The sequence below is a fragment of the Clupea harengus genome, chromosome 5 (genome assembly GCF_900700415.2).
Source record: "Clupea harengus chromosome 5, Ch_v2.0.2, whole genome shotgun sequence".
In the NCBI taxonomy this organism is placed as follows: Eukaryota; Metazoa; Chordata; class Actinopteri; order Clupeiformes; family Clupeidae; genus Clupea; species Clupea harengus.
The window spans coordinates 24,972,323-24,984,856 of NC_045156.1; the positions used below are offsets into that span (position 1 = coordinate 24,972,323).

General features: G+C 43.1%; 1 protein-coding gene across 1 annotated transcript; it reads right to left on the reverse strand.

Annotated features, from left to right (window-relative positions):
* Window positions 1–1,512: 1,512 nt before the first annotated feature.
* On the reverse strand, window positions 1,513–10,360 carry pcif1 (phosphorylated CTD interacting factor 1). Its single transcript, XM_031568250.2, has 16 exons — window positions 10,253–10,360; window positions 8,927–9,070; window positions 8,490–8,614; window positions 8,152–8,307; window positions 7,769–7,986; window positions 7,398–7,552; window positions 6,748–6,895; window positions 5,725–5,808; window positions 5,161–5,260; window positions 4,859–5,021; window positions 4,139–4,314; window positions 3,912–3,998; window positions 3,547–3,731; window positions 3,365–3,458; window positions 2,991–3,166; window positions 1,513–2,568 (listed from the first exon to the last, which is right to left on the reverse strand). Exons 2-16 carry the CDS (start codon window positions 9,048–9,050, stop codon window positions 2,265–2,267), a joined length of 2,295 nt encoding a protein of 764 aa, XP_031424110.1. The 5' UTR covers window positions 9,051–9,070; window positions 10,253–10,360; the 3' UTR covers window positions 1,513–2,264.
* Window positions 10,361–12,534: the final 2,174 nt, after the last annotated feature.

Below are 12,534 nucleotides of genomic sequence, written 5' to 3' on the forward strand. Positions count from 1 at the left end.
TTTTCAAATCCTTTACGCAGTCTGACCTTCTGCTTTGCTTTTAATTTTTTTTACATTCATTACGCTGCCTAGTGATACGCTCTAATCTCAAAGAGGTGTAAACATTTCAAATTAAATCAAATAATGTGACAAAATAATTATCATGAATTATTTTAAGCCTTAATGTATGCGGTTATAAAAAAAATGAACAAAGAATCATCTTCAAAATAGGATAAAACTATAGGCCTAATCATATAGCTATCAATGTGAAACTAATATGTAATATATTTTTTAATGAGGTCTAACAGGATATCATGTCCCCTTCAGGTGTGGCTGGTCCCAACATAACTTGAGACAACTAAGATTCACCAAGAGGTAGACTCAATGGATCACACAGAAATATTAGTTTGCCAACTGCAGCCTATTTTTAGGGATGACTCTGCAAATGTTTTACAAATATTACTTTGTATGCAGCAACAGGCAAAAATCACACTTGAGAGCAAGTCCATTCAGCAAGTGGTTTGCAATAGGCAAAATTTAAATGTATTTGTATAGGGTTTTTAGGCATGCAATCCATAAAAACTTTAAAATCATAAGAAGCATACAGAACTTCCTGCACCTCACTAAGGGACTCATCTGTGTGTATTCATTTATATTCAAGATTACTGCTTAAATCAGTATGAAACACACAGACAAATGTATATACTGTATTTTTATAAACAGGAGGGTTTCGGTAAAGGGCAAATGAATTATGAAAATTGTGTTGGTATCTTCCTAAAAAAAACACAGGCCTCTCATGGCTACAACAACGTTATACCGTAATGTATTGTTATTAGTTTCTTGCCCATTAGATGGCAATATTTCCTGGTCTAAAATGGCTGCAATTACTGTAGGGATAATTGAGAGATTATCAAATGTACCTGATTGACAAATGTTAGGTCAAACAAATTGTCCTGCATCATGGGGTTTTTCTTAGTTTCAATATATTTACAGGCAATTCCTTATCTGAGACTGATTTTGAAAAGAAGGCTACATGAATGACAAAAAGTGGTGCACCTAATACCGGCAACTGCCATACAAGAGTTCACCCTCTCAGACAGTGACTGCCAAATCAGACAGAAGGTGATTACGGCCCAAACGAGCAGACACAACAGACACGGGATAGGGGGGAAAGACTACTTACCTTCCTCATTGGGACATGCAACTTATTCAAACCAAAACAACTGGCTGTTAAGTTTTTGTTAAGTCCATGTGTATCCTGTCTTTACAGACAGTCTGATTGTTATCTCACTTGGATCCAGGCATTTAATGTATTTAATTGGGGCAACCGTGTCCTAAGGTGGGGTGGGAGTGGAGGTGATGTTCAGTGATCATCAATGTGAGCCATTGGTGGACATACTGGGGGTGGAGGGTGTACTGACCCTCTAACATCAGTACTATCGGGTCAAAGATTGAGTCAAGCATTCTGTTGATAGTTCATCTCTGAGCTGCAGTGAAAAGGACTTTTCATCTCAAGAGGTTGTCCATGAGACGAAACATGAATTCCTCAAACGAGGTTAAATCCAGTTCTTCGCTGGAGACGGGGTCAGAGGGCACGGCCTTGCATGTAGACCGGCTAAGTAATGCACAATGTCTCTGTTGCATGTAGAGCGGCTAAGTTCTGCACAATGGAAGAGTCTATTGTACTACGGGGATGTGATGTGTACACGGCTTTACTGATGTTTCTCCTCCACACTTGAGGAGGGGGGCGGGGGTTACAAAAAACATAGCTGCCAAAAAATCAAGGGTTTGTACGTCTCCCTTCTGTTGCCTGAAAAGGCAACTGAAACACACACAAACAAACAAAAAAAACTAAAAGATTCTTCCTTCTACAGAAGGATTTTTTCGCCTAATTTCAGCCAGTGAAACTTGCAACGTCAGCAAGTATAGAAAAGAACAATTACCAGAATGACAGATCAGAATCTATAACAACCGTAATGCCAACAAACACCCTAGACAACTACGTTATTAAAAAAAGACAATAATAAAATTGTAACTCAATCCAACTTATATTAAATAGTAGAGGCAGAGAAAGTAAACATGTATCTTAGACCACCCCCATAGTGCTAATAAATTGAGACTCATTCCCGATAACAAACTCCTTCAGCAGCACTCCAGAGTTGCACCTCTCCATCTCACACACACGCGCAGGCGCAGGCGCACGCGCGCGCACACACACACACACACACACACACACACACACACCCCAACACACGATTCCTCACTACTTCCAAATCGTCCTCTGTTTAAACACTTGCTGCATCTGGTGTGGTCTTCTCTGCTGGACTGCAGTTTTCTTGGCTGCCTGGTATGGTGTCCAGGCTCACAGATCGCTCAGGCCCTGCCTTGGAGTCTTTGTCCCCACTGCCACCTCCGCTCGAGGAAGAAGAGGAGGGCGTTCCTGGGGAGGCAAGGGGCCGGGTGGAGACCTGGTAGGCAGACATCAGCTCCTGGATGCGCTCAGCGGTGGGCTCCCACTTAGCAAAGCCGGCTGCATTCTGAAGGAAGAGCACTGCTGTTCCATGGACGGCCTTGTAGCACATCTCGTCTCTGCAATACAGTCAGACATACTTTAGATGTTATAGATGACAAGTGACAGGATTTGACACATTACAACTCAAATGCACCAACACATTTAGAAGATTGAACCAACAAAGCAAAAGAACTAGCTAACTGAAAAGATATATGAAAATGTATATCCGCGAAAGGGAACTGTGTGACTGTATTGCATCATAATGCAACAGATTTGACTTTATATCCTAAAAAAAAAACTGCTCTCGAAAAACTGAAATCACACAGTGTGATGGACAAGCCCAAGATTTAGACACCTGAAAACAATATGCCGCATAGGGGGCAAATAGAAAAGTACCACACGGTTAAGGATCCTGCCCTGTTTGCACCCTGATGTAACTCAACTGGGAAGTTTTATTTGTCATCGGGACTGGTCGTTTCCGGGCGCTGTGCTGACTTACTTCTTGCAGATGTGTTGGGAGCCGCTCCGGTACTCGTGCTCGAAGGCAGGCACGTTTATCTGGTGCCGCCGGAACTGACTGGCTTCCATGCGTGTGAGGGCGGGGGTCGGGGGGTCACGCCACTCCGGCACGAAGATGATGAAAGACAATGGCTCACTGGAGCGCTCAAGCAGATCCTGTGGAGAGCAGAAGGGAGCAAGAGAGTGATATACTTCATGAATAAAGCAATCGATTACTAAAAAGCATTGCACTGGGGACAACACCCCATTATACATAACTGTACACGTGCAACTATTTAATGGAATCGTACCAAGTTTCACAAAAGCTTGCAACAGCCACCTTCACGCAGTCATAAGAAAGAAAGGTCATTTTACCTCAAAGTGTTTCACCATTGCGTCCATCAGCTCCTCACAGAATGGGGGGTTTGCCTCAAATGACCCACTGGCTGGAGTGAAGCTCAGAAAAGGTCTGAAAAGCAAAAACAGACAGCCTTAGTTCTATCCTCCGCCAGTTGAAGCTTTGGTCTGCAGACAAACTCAACTAATAGGCCACCTACCCCCGGGATCCAAAGAAGCCATCAATGTCAGGGAAGGCCGAGCAGAACTGCTTGAAGTAGGAGTTGAGCGGCGACGCAAAACACTCGAAAGTGACACCAAACTGCTTGTTGAGCGCCTCAAACACTGGAACAGGAAGAGCCCCCTGCAGACCAGTGCCTTCATTCACACCAGAGCCAAACATCACCTGCAACAAGACAATCCCATGTGGAGTTTCACGTGTAAGGTCATTTAATTCAGGTGACATTTTCTGACTAAAATGACCATGCAACTGGCCTCTTCTGTTGCAATTATCAGATGAATAAGTTAACAAAGGAGGTATAACAGTATTACTATGAAAGACTGAAAAAGGGTGGGTGCTGGTTACCTGGTATCTCTTTATAAGGCACCACACACGCGACAGGAACTTCTCAAACCTCGGGTCATCAATACAGCTGTACCGATAAAGAAGCTCCTAATAGAGGAACCACAAAATAACCACAAAGACATTATGGTTACATCACCTCTAATAACGAATGCATGCATTTAATCCGACATGAAGTCGAGCCAAACCCCTGTACCTCGTTCTTTGCCCATTTCAGGGGTCATCCTTACCAGTTTGCTGAAGTAGCTGCGGTTGACTTTCACCATTTCGCCCTTGAAGCGTAGGCAGGCGACGTCGTTCTCAAAGTGCAGCTCTACGCGGGGCTGGGGCGGCGAGGCGAGGTTCAACCTGATGGGGTAGCAGTAGACCAGTCGGTCCTGCACGTCTGGAGTCTCTGCACCGTCCACTAGAGAGGGGGCAGAGCAGTGGGCCAAGCATGAGTGAGCGAGTCCACACTTGGGATCTGACCCGCTTAGGGACTGACTGTGTGCCCCTAAAACTGAACTGTTCTGGAGCACAAAGCCCATGGTGTATTCGGTGGAGGTGTATTTCCCAGGCATGACCAGTACCAGTGCTGGGCATATCCACAACGGCCAAGTGCACTATCAGCTTTGGTTGTGTATTATGTATTAGATGACCTGATGCAAACGTAAATGTGTAAAAGGAAATGCAAACGCTTTTGTAAAACCGACAACAAATTGTTTTTAAATCACCGACAGTATTCAAAGCCTGGTGATACTATCTCCCACTAAAAAGGGACTCACAAACATCATCACTGCTATGCCATTGTACTTTAGGTAACAACTTTAATCCCTGAGGCTACAGACATGATGTACAGAATTTCACTAATAAAGTAAAGGGTTTATTGTGGTCAGACACAGCTACTGTATGTCCGAACCATTCTACATAGGGAGAGTGCCATGGCCAAGCTCCAGAGTGTTTGTACAGACCTGTGATGTTGCAGTCTTTGAGGAGGTTGAGGTGAATCTGGCGCAGGCGCCGCACATACTCTGCCGAGATGTGATAGATCTTGGTGCAGATCCCCTCCACAGAGTCCTTGGCGACGGCCGTCACATGGGGCCCACACTGTTTCCGTAAGTGATCAAGGCGGTCCTGAAAGAAAGAGATTAAGATAGTTTCTTTAATACAGAGATATTAATACAGTTTACCTTTAAAGATTTAGTGGTATAGTACACATATATACTTAGTATGTATGCATATAACTACGGTAAAAAGGTCATGCTTGAGATACCATGTAGTCGTCTTTGCTTGCCGACATGTCTCTCCTTAGCCAGTTCATGGTGTCCTCCACATTCCATTTCACCACTTTCCTGCTCTCTGGTGTGGCATTCCTGTTGCAACAACCATGTTAGAAAAGTAGAAGTCAAACATACAGTATATGAAGGTCATACATTACTCAGAAAAAAAAGAATGTGACTTCAGTATAACAACAGGACAGTGCATTTTTTTATATGTATTCATTAACAGAGGGCTACTTTTCAAGTGCATATTATACATCAAGTGGTGTGTCAAGACACAGCCAAGACACTATATTTCACACTAGAAGACTGACCAGCCAGTTAAATATGTCTTTCAACATGACAGGCCAGCAGCACCTTTTGTGCCAAGCTGGCAAAATTGCACGCATTACCACGGTGTCCAGTTACCGTGACGCTGAGCACCAAGTGAATATGAGAGCTGGAAAAAAACTCCACTGTGGGGTTCCCACATTTTCATGACTTTCCAGAATTCCACTACAACAATCAGCTGACTACAACTTAAAATAATTCCCAGTTAATTTGCACTGTTAATGTACCTTGAGTCGATCATTTTCTTCGCAGCTTCAGCGTACTTGAACAGGAGCTTCCGGGCTTCTTCTTTGTATTTAATGCGAGCTAGCCTGTCGACCACACCAGAGAGACACTTAGAAGGGTACAGATAGATCTTACCTGTCTTGAGAGTTGTGTTTGGTTACATATTTACTACGACACACAACTTCACTTCAACACGCTTCTGTCACATTACAAAGCAAACACAGCTTTGTAAGCAAAAACACAGCATGAAGCAGACAAGACGAGGACTAAATATGGCCGGATACCATGTGTATGTGTGTGAGTGTGTGCGTGAGTGTCCCCATGTACCACTGTCCTGGCTAACCTCTTCTCTGTTTGTGGTTTTAGGTAATTTTGACACTTTCTGAGTTCTGATGCATTCCACATGTTTATGGAATGAAGGTGTTTCAGCATTTTATCATTAATTGTTGTCATCATGATAGTTTAATTCAAGAGGCCGGTGTCAGTGTGTCCTCTTGGTGCCACATTCTCTATGTTTTCTTAGAGGAGACAGGTCTTGCAACGTTTGTTTTTCTCTTTTCTCTGTTTTGAGGGAATTGTTTGTCTAATGATCGTGTTTTATCCCCTCACCAAAGAGATGCCACCATAATGACATACTGCTCATGCTTAGTCCTATTAATGATCCAAGGGTCTCAGAGTTGCTTGTCTGCTTCTCTTGCTCTTATACTTGCTCTTTTTGCTCTGCGGTACCTTGTCTTTGCTTTAAGGAAGATTCTATTACCCTTAGATTAATTTATCTTTATCTTTCTGGTACGTCTGTAATGCTAACCGGTTGATTGTTTATTTGAAAATGTTAAAGGAAATACATTTTTTATTTAAACCAATGGAATGCAGATCATATGGTCTAACCCATGGATTTGTCTGGTTGACTACTGTGAAGAGTATTAACTGGGGAACTGGTACATCAGGATCATCGTCTTGCCCCATCAGCCAAGAAGTTTCTATGACAGATGAATCAGACCTACGCAGAGACGGAGGGTGCTCACCTGATGGGAATGTCGTTCATGATTTCCCGGAACATGGACGGCGAGATGATTGGGTCACACTCACTAGGCAGCAGGGGATCGACACCTTTGTCCGCCACCTTCCGTTCTAACATCCATCGATTGAAAGACTCACGGGGAGGCTCGATACCTGTGACAAACGTAAGACTTCATCAGAATCCCCAACTTCTGCCTTTTTTTAAAAAAAAAAACAAGGAACCTTTTCTTATGGACAAGAGTTGAGAACAAGCAGTTGAGCAGTCATCTCCTTATACACTGCATCATCTACATGAGCATGCTATAACTAGCATTTATGTTGCTGTTATGTTGCAATGTTGCCAATTATAAATCTAGACAATTGATCCCTCAAAATTCCAGAACAGTCAAACTGTTTTTTTTTTTTAATTGTTTTTGATGACTTGCCATTTGTTCTGTATCTCACCAGAACCATTTCAATTCCAGTACACAACTGAGTAAATAAGCAATGACAAAGTTCACTGCTTTTAAAAATGTATGCATTTAGGTTTCAGCATTACATATTGTCTGGCAGAATTATTCCATTACATCACAACAAGTGGTCAGATTACAAACTCCTTTTTTTGTACAAGCATATCTGATTAACATAACAGGGAGAAAAGAGTGAGCGTATGCACCTTCCCGCTGGGAGCAGAGCTCGTGGTAGTGCTGCCGAAGCTTGGTGGTGAGCGTGGCACGCTGCATCTCAATCTCCGGATGGGGTGGCAGGTAGTCGGCCGGGGCTCGCTCTCGGATCACTGCATTGGTCTGGATATCCAGGTCCCAGTACACTCTGCACAAAGACACCATACTGTTATAAATTGCTAGAGAGTTCCTTCTGCACTCCAGTTACACATTACACAGACCACTTCTGACCAATTAAGCCTTTGAGGGATGTTGACTTATGAAAATGTCTGAGGTATATTCTACTAAACAGGTTTGGCATTTGAATGGCTAGGGGGTGGTGCTACTGCAAAGGGGGAGCGGCTGAAGTGGTGGTGGTACTTACACAGAAGGACGGTATGGGGTGGGAGCTGGAGCTGGGGCAGGTGCAGGGGCTGGGGCAGGTGCAGTTCCAGGTGCAGGTGCAGGCACAAGCGCAGGAGTGGGAGTAGTTGTAGCAGGTTGTGCCTGCTTGTCCTCTGAAGAGGAGTGCCATGGTTTGGCACCTGGGGTGCTGGGTGGTATGGGAATTGTAGGTGTGGTTGGAGTTGGAGGGATGTCCACCTAAAAATCATGAAAAGAAAAACAAATATATATATATATATATATATTTTTTTAAAGACAACACTGTTTCATTCATACTGTTGGCTTTCACAAGATTTAGGTGCAGCACTGAATCAAAAAAAAAAAAAAACAACAACCACGGAACAACCTAATGCTGAGCCTCACCCTGGGCCGCTTGAAGCTGTTCGGACCCCCCACAGCAGCCTCCTCTGAAGGGCGTCTCTTGCGCTGGCCGTTACCCATGCTTGCATCGCCGGCCCCTCCAGCACCACCTGGCGCCTCTTCAGAGGCTGGGGCCGCATTCAAACCCAGGGGGTCAGACTACAAAGGCAGAAATAAACAATTAAGTCCTCCATGAGGCCTGTCTGTACACATCAGTATAAAACATTAAAATGTAGGTCAGGTTAGGGAAATAGCTCGAGAGGATACACTTGTGAAAACAACATGCTGGGTGAGGTGGGGGTGACTGGGCAAGAAGAGAACGTCCTTCTTCCTTTACTCACAATAACATCATGCTGCCCAAGAACAGGCACCTCCCACAACGACTGGTTGGTGAAGCGATTGAAGTAGTATGGCCGGTTTTCTCTCTTGCTCCAACATTTTGACCAACCAGCCTGAATCAGTTCATCTAAGAAGATAATCATATTTGGATGTAATTTCCTCCCTATATAATTTTAAGCACAAGCTATCTGTACACATCACATTTCACATCACTTATTAATGACTTCTGAATTATGTCAAGGAACACTGCAACTAGTCTGGAAGAGTAGGTGAGGAGAAAGCTACAAACCCAGTAGTTACAGTTTATCTAATTATTGAGTTGCATTTAGCATACTAGGGATTCAAAAACACAATTACCAATAGCCACAGCATCTTGATCAGCCTACATTCTATCGCTCTTTAGAAACTTGTGCTTCACTGTTATTTTGCACATACATACCAGGTAACTCTTGGGTTGGTTTGCTGGTTGAGGGCAGGAGTGGTGGCCCCTGAGTTGAGGACCCAGTGGGAGACATCACCACTGCCGACTCCCCCTTCACTGTGTTGTGATTTTCGCTTGTCATTTCTCCTCATATGTCCTGCCTAAAAAATGACACGTCTCATTTTAAAGAAGCTCTTTGACGGGGGTAAAGTTACCCATTATAGAGGGTAAATGATAATCAAAGCATGACATTTATAACCCGCGTATGTATTCCATTATTCATACAAAGTGACAATTGACAGGCATTCTCCTATACACCATATCTTTAGACGCGGCGTTAGCGCGTTCATTCAGAACACTAAATAATTCCTTGTGGCTTAATGGATAGCCACTATATCTCGTATGTGTACGATTTAACATTTTAGGTTAACATCAGTGTTTCGTCTTCAGCTGAACGTGTTAATCAAATGTGACAGAAAAGTGTAAACATTGAAACTGACAGTTGAACCCAGCGTCAGTAATTGCTGTTTGAATGAGGCAGTTGTCCGTCAAAACTGCATATCCTGGCTAACGTCAGACTGAGGATTACACAGCAAGCTAGCCAAACAAACGTTCTTGCAGCTGGCTAACTAGCTTGCTAACCAGCAGGCTAGATAGTATGATTTTAGCTATTTGATCTGGTCCGCCATAAGGTACCAAGTGATGTGAAGGGTCATTCAAAGGTGTGGGAAAGTATCTCTTATTTGTGGTTACATGACGAACATTATAATCGAAATGTGCGGTGAACGTTTTCTGTCTTTGTCGTCGTTTACAACTGAAATGAGCACAGAGAGGACACGCATGCGCCTGCTATACCGCCCACCCCAGATCGAGCCGCCCGAAAACAAACACGAAGGAGGAGGGGAAAACGTTTGGTAGCTGCGCTACACAACAAAGCCACCAGCAGCATCGCCGAACCCGGGCAGGGGATACGCAGAATATCAGGTAAAATTCGAGAGGCTACTGGTTAAGTCTGGGATAATTTTACATGGAAATGATCAAAAACAATAGGAGCACATATTTTTAAGGTCAAATCTGGAATTCGTATCTCAGGAAGTACAATTGAAGCCCTCTTTCCGAGCTAACGCATACACAATTTTAGGCGCGCACTTTGGTTTCGGAAAACACTAGACAAGATGGCGCGCGCTCTCCAGTCAAAGCTGCTGCGCCCCCTACACAGAATATTGTTTATTTTTATTGTGCATTGGGCCGACGTGCAGAATTTGATAGAATAGTGTGATACCCTGTATATTCCGCCACATGTACATACCCTTATTTTACTAATTACATGGATAATTCCCTTACCTTACTGAGGTTTGTCGGGAATCCTGTATAGGCTTTGCACTATTCAATCCGGACCCGCCTCCGCCTCTCCCTCCCCACCGTCTCCGCCATCTTGTATCGGGGACTCGGGCCTAGGTAATGCGCAGGCGCTAATTTTAGCGCTGTTTTGTACAGTATTTGTCAATGAGCGGTGGCCATATGTAGAGTGGCACTAGGCGGGACGTTTTGTTGTAATGTAAACCGTATTGATGCACCTTTTTTCAGCGTATTGATACTGTAGTATTTCACATGTGATCAAATTGGAAGAACAGTAGCATCATTCTTTACACACCTATTTTGGATTTGGCAGTCGCAAAGCAAGGACTTGATATTACTAGGCTAGTAGGTTAGTTGTAGTAGCAGCAGTTGCGTGAGTTGAATGAGTAGTAGTTTCGTAGTGGAAGAAGTAGTTACCAGTGTGTGTTATTAATTATTTTTGGTGGAAATCCAGACCAAGAAAGAGAGGTTGGATTGTTGACCGCTATGGATCTCGATTACATTTTTGGAAATTTGGAATGGTGACCTAACTTCAGAACCCAACCCTTCTACACCTCTTCTGACCAAAGTCACAGTAATCCCAGCCTTGGGCTACCTTTTAAGAATATAGCCTAAATACAGATTGAACTACTATTTATCTGATGTTCATTTATTTACAGCAATCACGGAATTGGAAAGTGTTTGGGGAAATTATTTATATACTTTTTACTTATTTTTATACACTACCAGTCAAAAGTTTAGACACACCTTCTCATTCAATTGTTTTTCTTTATTTTTATTATTTTCTTCATTAAATTAATACTGAAGACATTAAACTATGACAGAAATTGAATTATGTAGTAAACAAAAAACAAACAAACCAGAACGTGTTTTATACTTCTTCAAAGTAGCCACCTTTTGAATTGATGACAGCATTGCACACTCTTGGCATTACATATCCTGGATGTGTTTGTTTGGGGTCATTGTCTTGTTGAACAACAGCGTCACCAGCAAAGCACCCCCACACCATGACACCTCCTCCTCCATGCTTCATGGTAGGAACCTCACATGAGGAAACCATCCGCTCACCTTCTCTGCGTCTCACAAAGACAAGGCAGTTGGAAACAAAATTCTGGGATCAGACAAAAGTACAGATTTCCACTGATCTAATGTCCATTCCTTGTGTTTCTTGGATGAAGCAATTCTCTTGTTGTTGTTCTTCCTCAGTAGTGGATTATATGCAGCAATTCGACCATGAAGGCCTAATTCACGCAGTCTGCTCTGAACAGTTGATGTTGAGATGTGTTTGCTATTTTAACTCTGTGGTGCATTTATGTGGGCTCTGATCTGAGGTGCTGTTAATTCGCGGTTTCTGAAGCTGGTAACTAATGAACTTATCCTCTGCAGCAGAGGTAACTCTTGGTCTTCCTTTCCTGGGGCAGTCCTCGTGAGAGCCAGTTTCATCATAGTGTTTGATGGTTTTCGTGACTGCACTTGAGAATACAGGCAAAGTTCGTGAAATTTTCAGATTGGGTGACCATCATGTCTTAAAGTAATGATGGACTGTTGTTTCTCTTTACTTAGTTGAGTTGTTCTTGCCATAATATGGATTAATACATTAGTCGTAATAGTAGTAATAATAGGACTATTCACTGTATACAAACCCTACCTCTGCACAACACAACTCATGGTCCCAAACACATTAACAAGGCAAGAAATTCCATAAATAAAAGGCACACCTGTTAATTGAAAACCATTCCAGGTGACTGCCTCATGAATCTGATTGAGAGAATGCCAGGAGTGTGCAAATCTGTCATCAAAGCAAAAGGTGGCTACTTTGAAGAATCCAAAATAGAAAACATATTCTGGTTTGTATAAACCTTTTTGTTCAATCACAACTAACCCTCGTAAGATCCTGGAACACTGATTAAGTGCAGTGGGCTGAATCCCATGTGAATGATGGCACTGATGCCCATATCGTAGGTATTCTTTTCAAATATGCTGGTGACATGCGTGGACATGCCTGAGCCCACGACACAGAGGGAATGACCCAGTGAAAAGCGAGAGGTCCACCAGAGTACTGTCCCACCAGGGTCTTGCACGGATTTGTTGTTTGAATGTTGCAGCTAAAAGTGACTGAATTTGCTGTGGGAATTTTCAAAAAATGTGGGTGATTTTGAGGCAGTGATGGACTGATAAATTGCTCAGTGTCAAGTAACTTTGATGTCAGGCACCTTTAACATTGAGAATTTACACTTTAAAAAAAAAGGTGGCCATGGGGCCAAAAG

Bases quoted from the DNA above. Each gene is read 5' to 3' on its own strand.
- pcif1 (XM_031568250.2), bottom strand. From the start codon at position 9,050: ATGACAAGCGAAAATCACAACACAGTGAAGGGGGAGTCGGCAGTGGTG. The intron at 7,553-7,768 runs GTAAGTACCACC...GTCTTTGTGCAG, and splicing joins ACCCCATACCGTCCTTCTGT to AGTGTACTGGGACCTGGATA. The intron at 5,261-5,724 runs GTACATTAACAG...TTGTTGCAACAG, and splicing joins AAGAAAATGATCGACTCAAG to GAATGCCACACCAGAGAGCA.